The sequence below is a fragment of the Pteronotus mesoamericanus genome, unplaced genomic scaffold (assembly GCF_021234165.1).
Source record: "Pteronotus mesoamericanus isolate MK-2021 breed Mesoamerican mustached bat unplaced genomic scaffold, CSHL_Meso_final scaffold_408, whole genome shotgun sequence".
In the NCBI taxonomy this organism is placed as follows: Eukaryota; Metazoa; Chordata; class Mammalia; order Chiroptera; family Mormoopidae; genus Pteronotus; species Pteronotus mesoamericanus.
Window position 1 is genome coordinate 3,201,435 of NW_026555315.1, and position 20,027 is coordinate 3,221,461.

The following is a 20,027-nucleotide window of genomic DNA, read 5'->3' on the forward strand; positions in this document are numbered from 1 at the left end:
CTCTACTTCTTTACAGCCTGGAGGAGTAATGGGTGGAGCCTGAGAGGACGCTAACACCTCATACAAACCCCTGTCACTGTGAGCAGGCCACACAGAGGGGCAAGTGGCCTCGGCAGCCAGTGCGCCCTGGAGCCAGCGGTTCCTAGACCCCAGCCCCAGGAGAGCAGCAGGGGAGACAGGGATGGGTTGTGCCCCGGCAAACGCCCTGAGACGCCCTGTGCTGTCGGCGGAGCGTCGGTGCGGCCACCCTGACACAGGGCCCTGGGGACGCTGCGCCGCCTGTGGGCCCCGTCTGCCCCGCTTGCACCCACAGGGCGTTTCTGTGCTCCCGAGCCTTGGTGAAAGGGAGATTTAGAGTCTCTCCTAACGTTAATGAGATGCGTTTGTTAATGTCCTACTGCCAAACTTTTTAATCTTTTGAGAGTCACAAAGGGGAACGAATTTGCACTCCTAGTAAAAAGCAACACGGCTACAACCTACAACCGAGCTGGAGAAGGCAGGCAGGATGAGTCGGGAGGGGGCCCAGGCAGAGCCGCTCGGCCCGGCTTGGAGGCAGGAGAGGGCGCTCCGGGGCGACCCCAGTGGCCTCCACTGCCACTCTGCATTGGGACACAGGGAGCACGTCTGTGACAACGCAAGCTTCCCCGCAAGGCGCAGGATAGAAGGAGTCACACAGAAGTTCTCTGGGTGTGTCCCTGTCCTTGCCTTATGTTTTCCTCACGCCCCAAACGGAGCTGAGGTCTCCACTGTTTTGATGTATGATCCTGGCCATACATTTTTGCAGGTAATTGTAGGGGTTGCAGGCACTGAAGAGTCCCTTCACTAGCACTGCGCTCAGAAAAGACTGCTTTCAAGGTTCGTGTCTTCAGTGCCGTAATCCCAAACTCCACTGGATTAAGAAAGGAACGGCAGTAACACACCCACAGGCAGCCGGAGGCCTGAGGCCGCCGCCGCACACAGCCCCAGCCCCCGCTCCTCCAGCTCCCCGGGCGCTTCCAGCAGGTCAGGCGCGTGAGCGCGCTGTGGGCTGGGCGCTCACACTTGCTCGGGCTGGGGAGGGGCAGGGCGGGGGCAGGGCGGGGGCCACGCCCGCAGGGACCCGCCGAACCCTGTGGAAGGCAGCCTCTGAGCGGTCCTGAAGGCCCCGGTCCCCGGTCACCTTTGTCGTGATGGTGCCAGCCTCCCGCGTAGTAGTCCTGCAGGACCTGGGGAGGGTGCCAGGTGTCCAGAATGTAGTCCACCTGGTGCTGCTTCCGCCACGTCAGCGACTGACACATGATCTCCCGGGCTTTGTCAATATTGAAGTCCCGGGCACGTAAGAACCGGAGAATATGCTCGTCTTTTGGGATCTGTGGCGAGAGAGAGAGAGGTTTCTGAGCAATGTGAAAAGTTGCTAAGGGAAGAAAAGCAAGTTACTATGGGAACCAGACTCTGAAAGTCTCACTTCTCATCAAGTGTGGGCTGCAGCGCTGCCCTATGTAAAACCAGCCTCGGCGCTTCAGCGAAGCAGCACTGTTAGCCCGAAGAACCTTTACAGTATCCCATTTTCTTTTCAGTGAAGTAAAGTGAAGCATCAATTTCTCAAACAGAGAATGCTTCAAAATTCACTGAGCTGACCTAGGAATTACTGTGGCCTGTGCACTTTCCAGTGTGTGTGCACATCTTCAAAAAGTCAGAAGCAAGCGCTGGTTCTGCTCACGGCGGTGGCGCTCCTGACGCATAGGAACCTGCCCGGGGCAGAGGCCACCGCGGGCAACCAGCAGGCTGCCTCGTGAGCGGACACAAGGCCGAGCCCGTGCCGCCCCCTCCAGGGCCACACGCTCGCTGGTGCACGTCTGGTCTCCGGGGCGGAGCCATGGGGGGAGGTCCAGCCTCCTGGGGAAACGGCACTGAGACGCCGTCACTCAGAAAGGAACCCCGTGACGTGGAGGTGGGTAAGAACACGGGTTCTGGAACCCAGTGGCCCGGCCTCCGACCCTGGCCCCGCCACCTACCAGCTGGAAGACCCTGGGCCCGTCACTGCCTGTCTTTGTGCCACACTTTCCTCCCGTGCACAACAGGGTGACGAAAGTTGCACCTGCCTCACAGGGCTGCTGGCAGTACTTAAGACGGACCTTAAAACAGGGCCCGGCACACGGCAGCTGGTGCTCCTGTGGCCGTGTTCTCAGCAGGTGGCACTGGGCCCTCAGGCCTGGGCACCAGCCAAGGCAGGTGATGCTGGGGGGCAGCCAGCTGCTCGCAGTGCCTGGCTCCTCTTTTCTCAGGGAGGCCCGGCACGAGCTGGGCACACAGACGCGCCTCTGCTCTCCCCTGGTCCCCGCTGGTGTGAGGCTCGTCACTGTGCCTGGTGCCTCGTGTGGCTGGAACCCTACCGAGACCTCCCCGTCCAAGCACGGGCCTTTCTAGTCTCTGGACAACCTGCAAATCCTTCCAAACCTTCTGTGCACGTCACTGTTCTCAAGGAAGGTAACTCTGTAAAGCCCAGGGAAACACCGTTAATAACACGCAGAGGGCACCAAACCTGCCACAAGAGACTTGATACCAAACAGAGACACAGAGGCAGCGACTTTTCGATTGGAAGAGACAGTCCCAGCTACGGCAACAGGGGTCATTAACTGAGTGACTGGGGACAGGACCGGGTCCCCGGGTCCTCAGATGGCAGCCCCGCTCGGGGGACTGATCCTCACCTTGCCCTTGTGGGTCTCCTGGAGCCACTGGCGGAGCCGGATCAGGCAGCTCTCCTGCAGCGGGGTCAGGTCGCCCAGGTACCGCTTGATGTAGTCTGCATCCAGTTTGTCTGGAACGAGAGTCACACAACGTCACTTACCACAAAAAGGCTGGAACCGGAAGTATTCCGGAGTCCTGCTCAGGGACGCTGACGTGTGGTCTGACTCGGCGCCACCGCAGGGACTGCAGACGGAAACTGGCCCCCCGAGGGCCCCCGAGGACAGCCTTGCCAACCAAACGCCGGGCCCCAGGGGAGCTTGCTGAGTCTGGCATATGCCCCAGCGGCCAGCTCCATTTGCAAAAGCTCAACACATTCTGACAGAATGATGGCACTACCAGATACCCAATGACTTTTAATTCTAAGCCATATACATAAAACTATGAAATAAAACAAACCAATGGATCTAAACCTGTTTTGAATGCAGCTCTGTTCAAGAATACAAGAAACCTCTTTCATGATACGGTAACATAAACTGCAAAATGGGGTATAAAATGAAGCACAGCAAAGAAAAACCCACAAGGTGCAAAAACAGCACGTACCCCCCAACCAGTGACACACTGCCAGCTGCCGCCCATTGACAGCGAGCGAAGGGCTGGTCTAGCTGCAGAGAAGAACGCAGCGAAAGACAGGCACCAGCAGTTTAACGAGGCTCCTGAGTGCAGGATTCTCCTGCGTTTTACAACGGGCCTCAGTCTGAGAAAGGAAAAGGGGCGCGGGCGTACGGGGGGCTCACAGAGGACAGAGCGCGCAGCACGGCGGCCAGGAGCCCTGCCGCCAACGGCTGTGACCTTGGCGAGTCCGCCCTGCTCCCCGGGGCCCCGGTGTGGTGTCCCCAGCCTGACGGGGGCCACCATCACACGGGCGCTCACACACCGTGACGTGGAGCAGGGTAAGAACACAGACCGCTGGGAACAGGGCCCGGCACGTGGCGAGCACGGGGAGCGGCACCGCCAGGACCGTGCTAGAGGCAGAGCTGCCGCCCCGTGTTCGTGTTCGGGGGAGACACCTTCCGCTCTGTGGAATACATGCTGTCACAACTTCACACAGCCCTGCCTGCTCGTTTAAACAATCTGGGTTTCTTCATGCTAAGAAAACAGTCAAGCGCCTGGGTTACATAAGCTAGAGGAGGCGGCCAGCACCGAGCCACCTCCACCTCTCATGCAGCGCCCGGCGTCCTAAGGGACGCGGAGCAGGCAGAGCAGCCGAGAGGACATAAAGGCACGCCACTGGCCGGTCCTGCTGGTGGCCTGGACTCACCATCAGGGGTCCCTGCGGCAGGCTCGGCGGCCCCGCTCGGGGTGCCCAAGGCCTCGCTGCCCAGCCCTTCCTTCTGAGCGGCTTCTGGGGCCACAACCGCCAGCGACGCTGCTTGCTTCCTGCAGGAGGCAGATGTCTCAGCGGAGGGCGCGAGCAACGGAGGCGTCCAGCGGGGCACAAACGTGATGCCTTCTTCTTCTAACTGGTGAAGGTAGTATTCAATTATTTCTTTCCCCTTTAAAACAAAACCAATTTTAAGGTTAACATATAGTAAACATTCAAATTATTCATCCCTCATGGGTTTTCATAACACTACTAAAAACACCTTTAGAATTAACTTTAAAAAGCCGAATGCCTTTGCGTTTGTTTTTCACCTTTTACTTCCTCTTTTCCAAAGGCCTAGGAAATACCATCTAAAGAGAGAGAATTTTTATGACTAATTGAAAGCACCGATTTACCGCACTTGCACTCAGTATGTACTTTGTGTCTCAATCCAAATTCTTCCCAAAGCCTCAAAAAATTTAAGTAGCCTTCAGAAAGCACTCACACCCCACACCGATACATTTCAAAGCCCAAATCCCGCCTCAATACGAGTAGTGGCATAAACCCAAGAAGAAGTTCTCCTGGGGCAGGTGGACCACACGACGGAGGCTGGGCCCCCAGGTGGCCCCTGGGACTGCAGCTGCCGCGAGCCATCCCGGCCCCGCCCACCTCTGCCGGGCTGCAGGCCCCTCCTCCCCTCCACGGCCCCGGCACTCCAGCCCCTGGACCTGAGCCTTCCGCTCCCGGGGATCTAAGGCGCGGGGGCAACTGGGGCTTCTCTTGGAGACACGGCCGGGACCCCAGTCCCCAGGGGGCCGCCAGAGCAGATCATCCCAGGCCGCCTGCCTCCCCCTTGCTGCGGAACCCAGGACAGACTCACTTTTTTAATGTTGCTGGTGTATTGTTTCATTGCAATTTTCTCCACTGTACTTTCAAAACCAAAAAAAGATTTGATATCTAAACTTGCAGACTGTTCGAAACAGGTCCAGTCTTCATTTTCAGGGTGAACCTGCAGGCAAATGAGAACACACCCCATGAACTAACAGCTGAGAGTACCATCTGTCTGCTCCTCAAGCAACCGCGCCCCGGGGAAAATGCCGATTTTACTAACAGTGCTCTTAGCATGAGCAGCCGATGGAGAAATTAAGTTCAAAATCATGAAAGGGTCAAAACAGTGTTTCTAAAATATTCTAAACCTGACTTTACAAGGAAAGAGCTTCCTTGCCTTTCTTGGTTCATTCATTCACCATATTTACTGAGCTGTGTTCTCCCCCATAAACAAAACAACAATCCCTGGCTATGAAGCTTCAGCCCAGTGGAAGGAGACAACGGGTCACAAACATAACCGGCAAGAAGCTGTACCCCTGTTGGAAGATGTGCGATGGGCAAAGGGAAAGGGCGGAGCGGGGTTAAAATCTCCCTCATGATATGGTAACACCGACTGCGGGGGGAGCAGGCTGCAGGGTTAAACAGGGCGTCCAGGGCCGACCTAGGGGGAGGGAGACCCGAGCAGAGGCCCGAGGAAGAGAGGGCGGGAGCTGGGCAGAGGGCGGGGGCAGCGCAGCAGAGCTCCCTGTTTTAGGGGCGGTGCGCCCCACACCCCCGCCCATGAGCAGGACCAGCCAGGTCAGCAGAGCGTGTGCACAGGGACGGCAGAGGAGTGATTTACTCTGAGTGAAATGCCGAGACGCTGCCGGGTCTGGAGCCCAGAGACAGTGTGACGTGGCGTGACACACCATCGGGGCCGTTCTGGAGTCGGCGCAGACACACTGTGGGAGGGCGGGGGGAGGCCCCCACCCAGGAGGCGCTCCCATAACCGGCTGACAGGCGCCCCGGGAGCGATGGTGGGCAGCGAAGACGGAGGGCAGACCCACGCAAGGCACCGCTCCCGGAGGTCGCGGCGTGGGGGTCCTTCAGTGCGCGTCGCCGAGGCGCCGGTGCAAGCCAGAAAAGCAGGTCACAGGAAAGCAATACCTCTGCAGGGAGCCGCAGCGGCGGCCTGCTGCCCCGCTGTGCGGTGGGGAGCGGGGACGGGCGCTCGTGGCGGGTGCGGGCGCGCCCTGCGTAGCGACGTGGTGCCGGTACTCACGGTGTAGCAGCAGTGCTCCTTGATGATGACCCGGTTGGCGAACGTCTCGTTATGGGCCTCGATGTGCAAAGTGCGTTCCCGAGAATTCAATGAGTTTTTCTGGACAAAATAAACGTAGTCAACTCCTGCAATCTTTAAAGGAGAAATAAAGAGAAAAAGGACATATTAGTACCACCCAACTGCAGTAGGAGTGGAACACAATTCATTTTGGTCTGGGGGCACCTCCGCGGGGCGCAGCGGTCACCTTTTTCAGCAGCCGGGGTGCGTCTATGTCCAGCTTGCAGCGTCTTTCTACGACGTGAACAGCCCCATCCTCACTCTTGAATTCATTCACAATGTCACTGTCCACAAACATCGGAATCAAAGGACACGTCGGGAACCTCCTTTCATAGGCCTATGGATAAATTTGAAAAAAAAGGAACTGAGAGCTTGCCACTGGGGTCAAATCATCTCTCACCGACACATTCCTGCTACTTTCGTCTTCACGCCTCCGGCCTTCATGAAGAACATTCGACGTTCATGGACTGGAGGCTCGACATTCGAGTAAAGAGGCCGATCCTCCCCACGTGGATACAGAGGTTTCACGTTATTCTATCCAAACCCCAGCTAGATGTTTATTTGTAGCTAGAGACAAGATTATTTTAAAATTTATACAGAAAGGAAAAGGAACGAAAACAATTTCTGAGAAAGAGTCGATAGGGAGGGGCCGCTGGAGCCAGTATTCAGGCTCACGCCACGTGCGCCTGCCCTTCTGCCAGCGCCCCACGGGCCGACGGACAGAGCGGACGGCCGCCATGAACTGATCCCACAGACAGGCCCAACTCGCTTCCGACAGAGGAGCACAGGCAATGCGAGGGGAAGAACAGCCTTCCCACGAGCATCGCGGGAGAAGTGTACACCCACGGGCAAAACCAACCAGCCTTGGCCTGAACCCCGTCCACCTGGAACAAAGATGAACTCAAAACGGATCACCCATTTACACATTTCTGTAACATTCCTGAACTAACAAAACTATAGAAATGGAGAAGTCATATATTAGTGGTTGCCAGGAGTGAAGGAAGGGGCAGGGCTGGGGGGAGTGGGTGTGGCTGTAACAGGGCAACAGGCTTGCGAAGCCCCCGTAGCCGGGTGGGCTCAGTGTCAACACCCGGCTGTGAGGATGCACTGCAGTTCCCCAGGAGGGTTCCACTGGGCGCAGTGGGTAAGGGGCTCATGGGATCTCTCCACATTATTCCTTGAGAGCAATGCTAACATATCGTGAACCTAATTATCTGGAAATAAACAATTTAATTAAACAATTTACCATACATGCAAGGTCTGTGTGGTAAAAGTGCAGCCATTGTCAATATAACAAGATAGTCTGTGTGACATGATGGAACCTGGCAGCCAAGGAGGGGGGCCTGGAACGCGCATGCGTGAACAATGACGACTTCACTGTAGTAGTCAGTGGGGCCGGCAGACGCCACTGAGTGAGCCTGTGTACTGTGTGGCTGTCGCATTCAAAATGACTGAGCAAGTAGAGCAATGAATCTGTATCAAATTTTGCGTCAAGCTTAAACATTCCTCTAAGGAAACTATTTGGATGATTCAAAAGGCCGCAACTATGGGCAACTGGTGATTGGCAGCTTCATCACAGCAACATGCCCGCTCATGTATCATGTCTCATGCACAGTTTTTTGGTGAAACATCAAATCACCCAGGTGACTCAGCCCCCACCAGCCCAGATTTGGCTCCCTGAGACTTCTGGCTTTTCCCAAACCTAAAATCACCTTTGAAAAAGAAGAGATTTCAGCCCTGGCTGGCGTGGCTCAGTGGACTGAGCGCCGGCCTGCGAATCAAAGGGTCGTCAGTTTGATTTCCAGTCAGGGCACCTGTCTGAGTTGCAGACCAGGTCCCCGGCCAAGTCCCCAGCAGGGGGCATGCAAGAGGCAACCATACACTGATGTTTCTCTACCTCTCTTTCTCCTTCCTTTCCCCTCTGTCTAAAAATAAATAATTTTTTTTTAAAGGGAAGCGATTTCAGACCATCAATGAGACTCAGGAAAACATGATGGGGCAGCTGATGGCGACTGGGAGAACTGTGTGAGGTCCCAAGGTGCCTACTTTGAAGGGGACAGAGGTATCATTGTCCTATGTACAATGTTTCTTGTATCTTCTTCAATAAATATCTCTGTTTTTCATGTCACATGGCTGGATACATTCCGGACTGACCTCGTATAATGCATCTGAGCTTTTGGAAAACACACACAGGTTCCAGATTATTAGTTCACCCTGTAGCCATCTATGCAGGTCACTGAACCAAAGCAGTTGCTGACCCCACCCCCCCACCCAGGCCATGCAGGGCCTCACAGGCTCCGGCGAGCGGGGGCCCCGGGTGCGGGGTGAGTCCAGCGGGAAGGAGGGGCCGGGCTGGCCTCAGCAGCTGCGCCCCGGCTCCCCAGGAAGGGGCTGCCAGCTGAGCGCGCTGCGTTGGCGGCTGTCGCTCCTCCATGAGGCTGTCCTGAGAGTGGCGGCAAATGGACGGGACTGTCATCTTCATCAAAACCAAGCACAGGTGTAGGGAAGAAACGGATGGTATTGAAAAGATCAACGACAAAGTGGAAATGACACAGACTGCCCTGATTTTACCTCTAACAGGGCTCAAGCAGCCTCGGAACACCCATCACAGTAAAAAACTCTGCCTTCAGGGAGCAGTCTCCGGAGACCCCCCTTGAACGGGCCTGACCGTCTGCCTCCAAGCGATACTCAGGTCCCAAGAGCAGGCGCGGCAGACCCCCCGAAGCAGCTCAGCCACTAACGCCGCCCCCCAGGAATTTCACTCCCGCCCCAACCCAGGGAATGCTCGGGTCTCTGGCACGTAGCTCATCCTCTCTCCATAACATCACAGGGCCACACCGATCTGACATCTGAAGCTGCGCTCCTGCGAGCCACGCAGCAAGCCAGGAAACCGTGCTGGGCACTGGGCGGGGAGGGAAGCGGAGAGGGAGGGATGGGGACGCAGACCGTCGGAGAGGGAGTCGGGGAGGTGCCGAGTGACCCAGGGTAAGCAGGCGCTCCAACCGCTTCAGGGGAGAGAGCACCCTGGGCCCGAGGGGTGGCGGTTGGGGAGGCTTCGTGGAAGAGGCGGCATTGGCACGGGGCCCCCCGTGTGGGAGGGTCTGCGCACAGCCAGCAGCGAGCGGAGAGCATCCCAGGAAAGAGAACCAGGAGCGCAGCGCCACGGACGCCTCAGGCCCTGAGCAGCGACTCACGGCGCGAAGAGAAGGGAACTGATGGCGTGCGGTGGCACCGTGATGGGGCGCGTGCCTCCTGGGCACTGACCCCGTGGGGGACCTAGACCAGCAGGAGGCCCTGCCCTTAGGAAGGGGATCTACTCAGCAGGCGGGCGGGGAAGGGGGGGCCCTCCCACGTGACCAGAGGCACCGGTGCAGAGAGGTCTGCACGAGATGGTCTAGAAGGAAGGCAAAACCCACATGATGACAATTGTATTTGTTTTCCAGAAGGTTTTACTTCAGGAGTTGAACTCCCTTCCTCCACTCAGATAGTATATTCTGAATCCCATGACTGCTTTAATCTTGATAAATCACACGGTATTTGTCTCAATGCCTTTTATAATAAACAGCATTTAAGAAGTTTATTCAAGTGCTCAGATCATACCACAGATGAGTCTCAATGAGGCCCTCAAATGTGTCAGTATGAAGTACTGCACCCACGGACAATTCTAGGGAAAATGCTGTCCTTTGTTCTACACACTGACACTGAAAACCATCTAGACTGACTTCTAAATTGTACTACATTAAAAAAAACAACAAAAAAACTGGTTTTGTACGATACATTCCAGCACTATGACGTACTAAGGAATTGAGAATACAAGGCCTTAAAAAAAACAGTTTTTAAGTTACATAACGTGTAGAGCAGACACTTACCAAGAAACTCAGCTAGGCTCTCTCCTGTTAAGTACCTACTAGATCATTTCCAAAACACCTGCAACATCATTTAAGTTCTTGAAATACAGTGGCCAGGATAAGGCCCTGCCCACAGAGCCCAGCCTTGAAATGAAAACAGAGTAAAAACTTCCCATCCCGGTCGGTGCGGCCGCCCCAGCAGGCTGGGGTTTGCAGACTGCTTGCGCCGGCCTTGGGAGCCCCGAACAGATGACGTTCAGGGTCTGCAGGCTACTGAGCGACTGACCCGGGAACCCAGTGTGTTTCTCTGTCGCTGAAAAGAGCAGCCAGCCGCACCTGCCTCCCGCCCCGCTCCTTCCGGCGTCTGCCAGTCACCCTGCCGCCAGACACGCGGCTCGGCCGCAGGGCAGAGCACGAGCCCGGATCGCCCTGTGTCCCAGGGAGAATAAGGACCTTACCCAATGACTAAAACAAAGGTGCCATCTCATAACCATGTTTTGAATTAGGGAATAAAAGCTTACTAAGTAAACCATGAATCTGGCGTCTTGTTTCTGTGCTCACTGACCGTGGCCTACCTGTCAGAGACACTAAGGTTAATGAAGGCTGCACGCTGCTGGCACAGAAAATCCCAACTTTCTAGAGGGTTAGGGAGGAGGCAGGCTGCAAGAAGCCGACCTAACTTCACTCTCTGAAGTCCTTAAAGGTACCAGCCCCCTAGTTTCTGCAGCCTCTGACAAAACAGAAGCATTCCAATCTCGTTAAAGACATCAACGCATGTCCCGGCTCTGCCCACAGGAAAGACCTGGAAGCGGTGACAACTCAGCAGCCGAGAGCAAACGGCATCAGACCTTGGTTTCTAAACACCATTCCCTACGAGAAAGGAACCCTCTTCGCAAGATGGCTGATGACAAGTCTGGAGGAGGGGAAGGTCAAGGTGGGCCTGAAGCATTTGTTACCAGAAACAAGGAAACGTCAAATAATTTGATGCAATCATGTCAAAAGGACATAGGAATGAACCTGAATGGGCTTCCACTCACCAATTCTGGAATAATTTGAGCACCAGAAAGAAAAAAGATGGTAAAGTAGTATAAACCACACAGTGATGCTCAAGAAAAATGTGCGGGGAAGCAAATTTTGCGCAAAGCGTCATCTACTAACCACAAAAAGGAAGGACAGCACTAGGAAACCCCTGTTCCATCAGGGCCAGGTCACAACCACGGATCCAGGCCGGAGCAGCAGTGGCCTCGGCAAGGTGGCTGCTGGAGGGACCCTGCGGTCCCCAGAGATCTTCCTGCAGATTCTCACAGAGGAGAAAAGGGACAGTCCCAGACGGACGCGAGGGCCTTCACAGCGGAAAGACCTAGTAGATACCACCTTCACTGAACGACGGAGATCAGGACAACCTGACACCTCGGTGTGGTGTGACGGGACCACACACCACTGACGCCAACCACATGGGCGGTGATCAGGCAGGTCCAAATTAGGGAACGCACTACGGAACTGCCACCCGGACTCTTTGAAGAGAAAACATGGCAGTGCCTTGAAATGTGAACAAAAAAGCAGGGAATGGTCTAGAATAACGGCAATCACAGAGCCAGGACTAGCAAATGCACTGATCTCAGAGCAAAGCAAAAACGGCCAAGAAGAAGAACGAACGGAATGTGAGCACGCGTCACATATTAAATAAGGTCACTCCATCAAGGCTAAGTGTCTTGGGCATGCTCACCATGAGCCGTGCACCTAGGAGAGAAGCTACTCTTAGGCAACGCCTGCCTTAGTGCTGAGAGCCGAAGCGCTAGGCCAGCCGGGCACTTTCAGATGGTTCTGCAGGGAGAAACGGGGTGCGTGCGGGAGAGACACGACGGTGCGCTCAGTCCGCTGGGGGAGACGCATGCAGGCGTTCACTTCTTCTCAACTTTTTAAAAAGAGAAGTTTCTCAAAATAAAAAGGTGGGGAAAATGTTAAGAAAAGGAAAACTCTGCGGGGGTGGGGGGAGACCACAGGTAAACTAACTGCTTACATATGACACTGTCACATTTTACACATGAAAATATACAAACTTTAGGTTTACCCGAAGCGCTCAGGCCACGGTGGCGCACCAGGTGTGCAGCCAACAGGGACCGCGCCTCCCGCGGGGGTTCCCGCCCGCTGTGGCTCTGAGGCGACGCAGGCCCAGAGCGCTCAGCGTCTGGTTTTCCAGGGGCGGCCAGCAATCGCGATTTTTAAGGGAGGCCTCCCTAGTTTTCCAACCCTGTCTGGGCCGGAGAGCCCATACCAGCAGGCCTCCCCTCTGTCTTACAGAGCCTCTCCCTCCCAGGGAGCCGAGGAGGAGTCCCCGTGGTTCAGATCACTCATCGGGAGAGCGGCGACAATTTCCAAACGCCTCCTTACTCTTTCACACGCTATCTGCAATGTTATCAAGTAATTTCCTAATCACACTCAACATTTGTGAAATCAAGAAAAGGCCAAACAAAACGAACTCCTCCAGAAGTGGTTTCTTCAGAGGGAGAAACATTCTTTGATGTGCCCTCTTAAAAGAAAAACTGCTTTTGTAAGAAAAACAACGCCTGTAATCATTTGCTCAGTCTTTTGTTCAGCATAACAAGTGTTTCAACAATAAAAACAAGGCTGGGGCCTCGCCCACCTGCCCCCACAGGAGAGCCGCCTCCCAGGACAGCCTGCTCCCACCTTCCTTCTCCCCCTCTTCCTTTTTCAACAGGGACCTCTGAGCCTGCAATTTGGGAGCTTGGCAAGGGTACCTTCAGGTTTTCACCAATCTTCTAACACAATTTTGACATTAAAAACTTGTACTGTGTGAAATAAAACCGTATTTTAGTGAAGACATTTCAACTTGAGAATTATGAGCTTAATGCTGCGTCCTGCCAGGAAAAGCCATTTGAAAGGAATTTCATTTAAAGGACCTACCTTTAAAATGAACTGTGTTCATATCCAATTTAGCCAACAAACCAAGGCAGCTGCTTTTCCTGTTTGGATCGTCTATGGCACTAGACAAGACCATCAGCTCATTTATAAATAAATCTGTTTTCACTCTGGAAAATCAGTGCATGAAAAAACTAACTATGGCTTAAGTCTCTCTTAGAATTTGCCAATGGCTCAAAGAAAAATGCGTGTCAAGAAAATGTGGCAAATTGACCAAAGTGCCTCAGAGGTAAAACTCTGTAACTCATTCACTATCAAATTCACAGCTTCGTAAGGAGGGCCGACCCCGAAGGCGCCACACCCACACTCCCGCAGACACGCAGGCAGAACCGCAGGAACAGCCTACGTGGGGAGGCGAGGCGTGGACACGTCTCCCAGAGGCGGACAGCAGAACCGAAGACCGGGGCGAAACGCCTCAAACACTGCCTGGACAATGAAGTCGCTCAAGACGGTCGGGGGGTGTTAAGAGCTGTAGCCTGAAACCTGTGTGGTTCTGTTCACCAGTGTCACCCCGATAAATTCAACGAACAAACAGAGGCCACTCGGGGGAAATCCCTCCATGTTGGGCCGGCAGAGAAGGCTCTGTGGGGACGCACGTCTCCCCGGGGCCGAGAAGAGGAGGCCACGCGGAGGAGCGTGGGAGGAGGGGGCGTTCCTGGGCGGAGGAAACTGAGCGAAACCCAAAGCGGACGCCGGGGCACAGCGGTCCGCGGCCGAACACGGGCCGTGGCCGCCGAGGCCGCCTCCGGGTGCCCACGTGACCAGTGCCCAGGGAGCTGTGCCGACTCCGCTCCGCACCACAGTGCGGTCCTCATGGGCGCTTGACCCCACCTCTGCTGGCACCAGAGAAACTCCTCTTTAGTCCACTCGTAAACTGAGGCTCCAAATTACATGCTATTTTTTATCAAATGTGTTTGTAATCAGCTATTCCTAAGAATTAAAATTTGTATAAATTTGAGCCCTTTAGAGAACGTTTTAGGGCAGCCAGCCACGATACGCTTCACTCGCCCGCATACCTACTGACAACCCAGCCTGGCCGGCTGCACCAGCACAAGCCTGGGAGCGGCCGAGGGCCGGTGGCACCTACGTGCGCACAGCCGCCGCCCCGGCCCCGCGCCGCCTCAGCCACAGCCAGCGCCCCACGTCAGGGCAGCAGACGGGGCATCCACCGGCAGGGGCAGACACGGGCACAGGACCGCACTGACACCGAAAAGAAAGCGCAGAAAAGTGGGATGTGACCCAAAGCCGCTGCCCCCTGAGGTCAAACACACTTGAAGTTGAAAGCAGGAATGTCACCCTAGAAAACCTCCAATTCCAGGGTCCTGATGACCCTTGTCTTCCCCCCGGAGATAAGTTCCATCTGGAAAAGGTGTGATTTCAGCCTGTGGTGCGGTAAGGACCGCGGAGAGGTTCCCCAAGGGCACTGTGACGGATGCCCGAGGACCTGGGAGAGGGCTTGATGTCTTCTCTCTTTTTTTGCATTTTATTTTTTATTGCAGTTATTGGGGTGGCAATGGTTAATGAAATCAGACGGGTCTTGGGGGACAATTCTGGGACGCGTCTGTTTCCTGCGCTGGGTGTTCACCGCCCCAGGTCCAGCCCCTTGGCCTCCACATTCCCAGGACCTCCTCGCCGCAGTGCGCGCGTGCCAGCCGCCGGACGGCACCCCAGAGCTGAGCAGCGGCGGGAGCTGTGCTGCTTGCGTGCCGTGGGCCAAGACATCCGCACTCCCAAATCCTTCCGTTTTTTTACCGTGCGTCCCTCCCAACACCCACTCCCGCAGTCACCCCACCATTTTATAAACCAGCTGCGTTTTCTTTCGGTGAAGAAGCCGTTCCAATGCGCATCCGCCTACACCCGGAGCGGGATGGGCGCCGGCAAGTAAGGTGAGGAATCTGTCACCAGTCTATCATCTATCACAGCTTCTTCCACTCACGTCTCCATTCCTTTGACCTCCAAACATGAGCTATTTTTGTTCAAGGATAGAAGGAACTTTAGAATTTCTTCTCAAATCCACATTTTTCCCTGAGGAAAAGCCCATGGGCTCAGGGCACGTGTGCCAGTGGGCACCGGGCCCGCGGCAGGGACAGGCCGTGCCCCTTCCAGCGCCCCCGTGTGCCCTGCCCCTCGGCAGCACTGGGCTCCACCGCCCTCCCTACCGGGTCTTAGCTGGCCTTCAGGTGACTATCAGCAGGCACCAGTGACACAAGTCTCAAGAACCTGGGGGAAATTGCCAGCAAAATTAAAAGACTTCACAAGTAAAAAATTCTAATGCCATAGAGAGATCACTAACCTGATTTATCCACACCATAGTATTTTAAATAGTGACCCAAAACACCACACAGTAGTGGGGTTTTTTCCTGACCTTTTAAGGTAACACAGGTTAGCCCTGGCCAGCCGGCTCGGGTGGTCAGAGCATCATCTCAATGAGCTAAGGTTGAGGGCTCGATCCCCGGTCAGCGTGTGTGCAAGAAACAACCAATGAGTACACAAGTAGAACAACAAAGCCATGTTTCTCTCTCTCCCCCTTACTATCCCCCTAAAATCAATAAATAAATTGAAAATAAAATGAAATAAAATAAAGTAATTCAGGCTAGTGACGCCCAGCAGACACCTGACTCCACTCCGAAAGGGCGCCTCCCGCAGGTCAGGAGGAAAGGCGGACAGAGCGCACCTCCCCAAGTCACCGAGAGGGGCCCCCTCCTAACAACGAGCAACACAAGTCACTGCTACATGGAGCTCTGCCCACTTGAAGATTTTCCCAACCCTCTTGGGTCCCACAAACAAGTGATTAAAACACCAGCGAGGAAGGAACAAAGAGCAGCAGGCAAGGACTCAGCCCAGCGTGGAGGCGTCGCCCACACGGTGTGCGGTGACGGCAGCCCCACTCTGCGTGCTCCTCTCAGAGGGTAGCGAACTTGGCGTTCTGGTTTTATGCTGCACGTATGACAGCCACCTGTTCTGATTCTTAGGAGAAAAGTGACTACATATCAATCAGTATTTTACAATATTCACAGTAGAGAGCACCACGGCTTTTAAGTGTCTGAACCGCCGCTGCAAGGACTGACCAAGCAGGAGAACGGCGTTGGGCACAGCAGAAAAAGCCACCCAAGTCTATGGCGGGCGCGCGCGCTTCCGTGCAGCGGAGGCAAGGCCCCCGTCCAGATCCTACTGCAGGCACATGCACAACAGGAGGGCCATTTCAGGGTGAAGTTTCTTCTGGTTAAAGGCAAACACAGGCTATTCCTCCTGTCCTTGCTGAACCAACTGTGCACAGCCAGAGCCTCAATTTCCAAGGCCTTCTAGACTATGGTACCTTAAAGGAAGAATTGCCAGGCAAGCCCACCTGGAAACTTAACACCGTTTAACAGACTGACAAAGTTCGAGAGCTTTGAAATAAAAAGGAGCCTAACCCAGTGTGCTTGATTAACTGTATCTTCTGTTCCTTCCTTTAGCTAGAAAACCAGGCCCACGCCACTCAACTGTGTCACATTCCTCAAAGACCTCCAGAGGGACCTCTCAGACAGCGCCTGGAGCTCCATGCTTTCAGTCTGCCTGTGTCAGGAAGACAACCGCTGCCGGCGTTTCCGGCTGGTGCGGGAGATCACGCGTCCTTGGGCGCCATCGCAGGACACTCCACACCACAGGTCTCCAAACATCAGCCCCTCGGTGACTTTTTAGGGCGTGCCAAGGCCAAAGAAACGGCACTTACTAAATGAAGGTCCACGCGAGGTAGAAAGTCTTTGTGCCCCAGTAACTTAGCAACCACGTGAGAAAGCAGTACCCCTGAGGCTGAAGGGGAACCATTGCTGCCCATGAGGATGGGCGCCCCGCTCAGGCCCGGCCCGGCCTGGGAGCCTCGAGCGCGCTGCTTCTCTCGCACCCTGGGACCCTCTGTCCTTGTGGGGCGCCTGCACGGCACCCCCCGCAAACCAGCTGCACAAAGACTGGACTCCAGACAAAGGCACGCAGTGCGATCCAATCGTCGAATGGTCGAGGGGCGGGTGCGTCTTTTCGGCGAGGGAAAGGCCACAGAAGACACGTTTTCAGCGCCGCAGTGGGCCTGCCGGTCTCCGCCTGCGCAGACACTGAGCCCCGCCTTCGCAGGACACGCGCGGGGAAACCAGCGGGCGACCGAGCCGAGCTGCCTCCCGGCGGCGCTGCGTCCATGGACACCGGTGTCCGAATGTCACAGGCCTTCGCGTGCCACGAAACAGTATCCTTCTCAATGGTCCCCAACCATTAAAAATGTAAGGGCCATGTTTCGTCTGCGCACAAAAACAGGCAGCATGTCACAGTTTGTCCTCTCCCGATCTAACAGATTAGCTGTAACGGGTTCCACTGAGTTACCTTCTCGCAAAAATTCAAGAGCTATTTTAAATGCCACCAGTCAAAACTGTGAAGAACAAAATTCCTTAAGTGAAACAGAAAGAATATAAAGCCTATGGGTTGTCACTCACTACACTCGTATCGGACCAGCCTGTTCTCCGTTACACAGCGGGGCCCCGCAAACGCCCGTCTGCTTACAGACACAGATGTGACAACGGACACGTCGCCCAGACACTGGGGAGGGGAGAGAGGACGGGAACGCGCATGAGAGGAACACACCCTCTATCCCACTCAGTGAACAGAAGAGGGCTCCTGAGCTCTGTCGTCTAAACTGGCAGCTCTTTAAACTTAATTAAAAGTGAACAACTAAAATTCAGTCCCTCAGTCTCACTGTCCACTTTTCTGCTCAGACAGCTGCGCTGACGTCCCTCCCTGTTGGACAGTGACTGCCTTGGCTCTGCAGCAAACGTGCTGACAGCTGCCCATCTGTCCTCGCATGTCTGTGGGGCTGTGGGGCTGATGCCCTAAACGCATCTTAGGAGACATTCTCCTCTGTCAAACCCGGGGACTCTGACACTCACTGGTAGGCTAATTATACTAGTAGGATTTCAAATCTATTTTATCAACTAGGATTGTTTGTGAAACCTTCTGTTACCCCGGCTGGCGCGGCTCCGTGGGCTGAGCGCCGGCCTGTGAACAGAAACGTGGCCGGTCTGACTCCCGGTCGGGGCACGTGGCCGGGTTGTGGGCCGGGGCCCCCACTGGGGGCGCGCGAGAGGCAGCCGATCAGCGGTTCTCTCCCCCTCTTTCTCCCTCCCTTCCCTGTTCTCTAAAAAAAACAAATTAAAAAATCTTTTTAAAAAACATCTTTTTAAAAAACATCTAGGCACAGAATAAAAGGCTATATACTCTAAAAACTTCTGGTACTGAAGTGAGTTTTTAAGAATAAACAAGCAGTCTCTGAACTCGCAGCAATTCTAACGCTAACCTGAGTAAATATTAGATAATTTTTTCAAGGGCAGCTTCCTGAGGGCCAAAGGTCTCATCTGAAGAGAACCTGGAGGAAGAGGGCCCCCATCAGTCCCTCTCTGCTCCGGAAGCTCCCCCTACCGCCCCCCCCAAAGGGCAAGCTCCCTTCCGGCTCAACTCTCCCCGAACCGTACCCACTTATCCCTCCCCTCTTTTGGTCCCAAGATACACAGATCTAGTTTTGTTTTCTGCCTGGACTATAACTTTAGTGTTTTCCTTCCTCCCTCCCTCTCTCCCTCCCTCCTTCCCTTTCTTTTTGTGGTTAGCCTGAAAAGTATCCTTTTGTCTTCTAGTTTACAGATATTAATACAGATTTTAAAATAAATTAGAGGTTTTACTCGATTCTAACAGATCTAAAACCTTAGGCACTATAGAATCAAGTATTACCTTTTTTTTAAACGCCAATGTTTTCTGCTGCAATTGTGGTATATCCAGCCAATGGAATGCTCTTCAGCAAACACTGCAATGAACTATTTATTCATGCATATGTGAATCAATCCAAAATAACTATGGTGAATCACAAGACTGAGCAAACAAAAACGTATATGAGATTCTATCTCTGTAAAATTCTAGAGCATACAAACTAATGCACTGTAACAGCAGATGGGTGGTGACTTGGGGGGGGGGCGGGGCGAGTGTCAAGAATGTGGAGGAGGAAGTGCCAGGGGCCACAGAGAACTTCTGGGGTGATGGATGTGATCATTCTCTCAATGACAGTGATGGTTTCATAGGTACACACATGTCCAAATTTCTCCAGCTACGTATCTTAGAAATGTGTAATTTATTAGTTGTCATTTATACCGCAATACAGCTGAAAAAACAATTAAACCATAAATACCGTTTTAAGTGGCGGGCCTGCTCAGGGAAGATTTCTAGTGGTGACCGGTATTTCCTGGTAAAGAAACTTGATTCACCACCATTCAGCACAGAGCAAGAAAATCCGAGAGGCATCTCAAGAAAGGCAGCACAGAAGTCTTTACTCGTAACTGCCAAAGACTGAGCGCAACCAGGACGTCCTACGAAAATGACCGGGCGAGCAGAGCGCAGCGCGTCCGCACGCGGGAGTGCTGTTCACCGCCGGAGGGGAGTGAGCTCTCAAGCCACAGGACAGACTCGGAGGGAACTTAATGATCGCTGTCACCGTGGAACGAAGGAAGCCTGCGTGAGCAGCTTACTCATCCCGCCTGATTCCGACCGCGCGACGTGCTGGGTAGGACAAGCCTGCGGAGAGTTAACGAGAGCCGCGGCCGCCGGGTGTGGGGGCAGGAGGGGTGAGTGGGCGAAGCACAGGACGTCCAGGCAGTGAGACTATTCTGTGTGACACTGTGATGGGGGACATGTGAGATGCACTTGTCCAAACCCACAGATCTGTACCACACAGAGTGAACCCTAATACAACAATGGGCGGATTTAATAATAAAGTATTACCACTGGCTCACCAACGACGGACCCCACGAAATGTTGATGCTGGGGAGCTGCACAGGGGTGCACAGGGCCTCTCTCTGCCACCTGCTCAATTTCCTGTGAACCTTAAAACTGCTCTAAAAGATGAAATCTGTTAAGTATGAAAAAACGGCATCCATAATGCTTTGACCAAAGGTAAAAATGTCTTTAACTGCTTGTGCGCTAAGAAAACAAAACGCAAACTTCTTTCAGGAAGACCCCGGAGGAGCTCTCGACATCATTATCCAGGCTGCCCTCCCCCGCA

At 54.3% G+C, this 20,027-nt stretch overlaps 1 protein-coding gene across 2 annotated transcripts in view; it reads right to left on the reverse strand.

The window, feature by feature from the left end:
• Positions 1–20,027, reverse strand: part of SEC14L1 (SEC14 like lipid binding 1) — a 52,728-nt gene that overhangs the window by 15,026 nt on the left and 17,675 nt on the right. For both annotated transcript variants that reach the window (XM_054593134.1, XM_054593133.1), the window contains exons 4-9: positions 6,361–6,510; positions 6,117–6,248; positions 4,908–5,036; positions 3,986–4,220; positions 2,688–2,797; positions 1,160–1,349 (exon numbers count right to left, since the gene is read on the reverse strand). In XM_054593134.1, the coding sequence (XP_054449109.1) occupies positions 1,160–1,349; positions 2,688–2,797; positions 3,986–4,220; positions 4,908–5,036; positions 6,117–6,248; positions 6,361–6,510 (946 nt within the window). The remainder of the gene's footprint in view (positions 1–1,159; positions 1,350–2,687; positions 2,798–3,985; positions 4,221–4,907; positions 5,037–6,116; positions 6,249–6,360; positions 6,511–20,027) is intronic.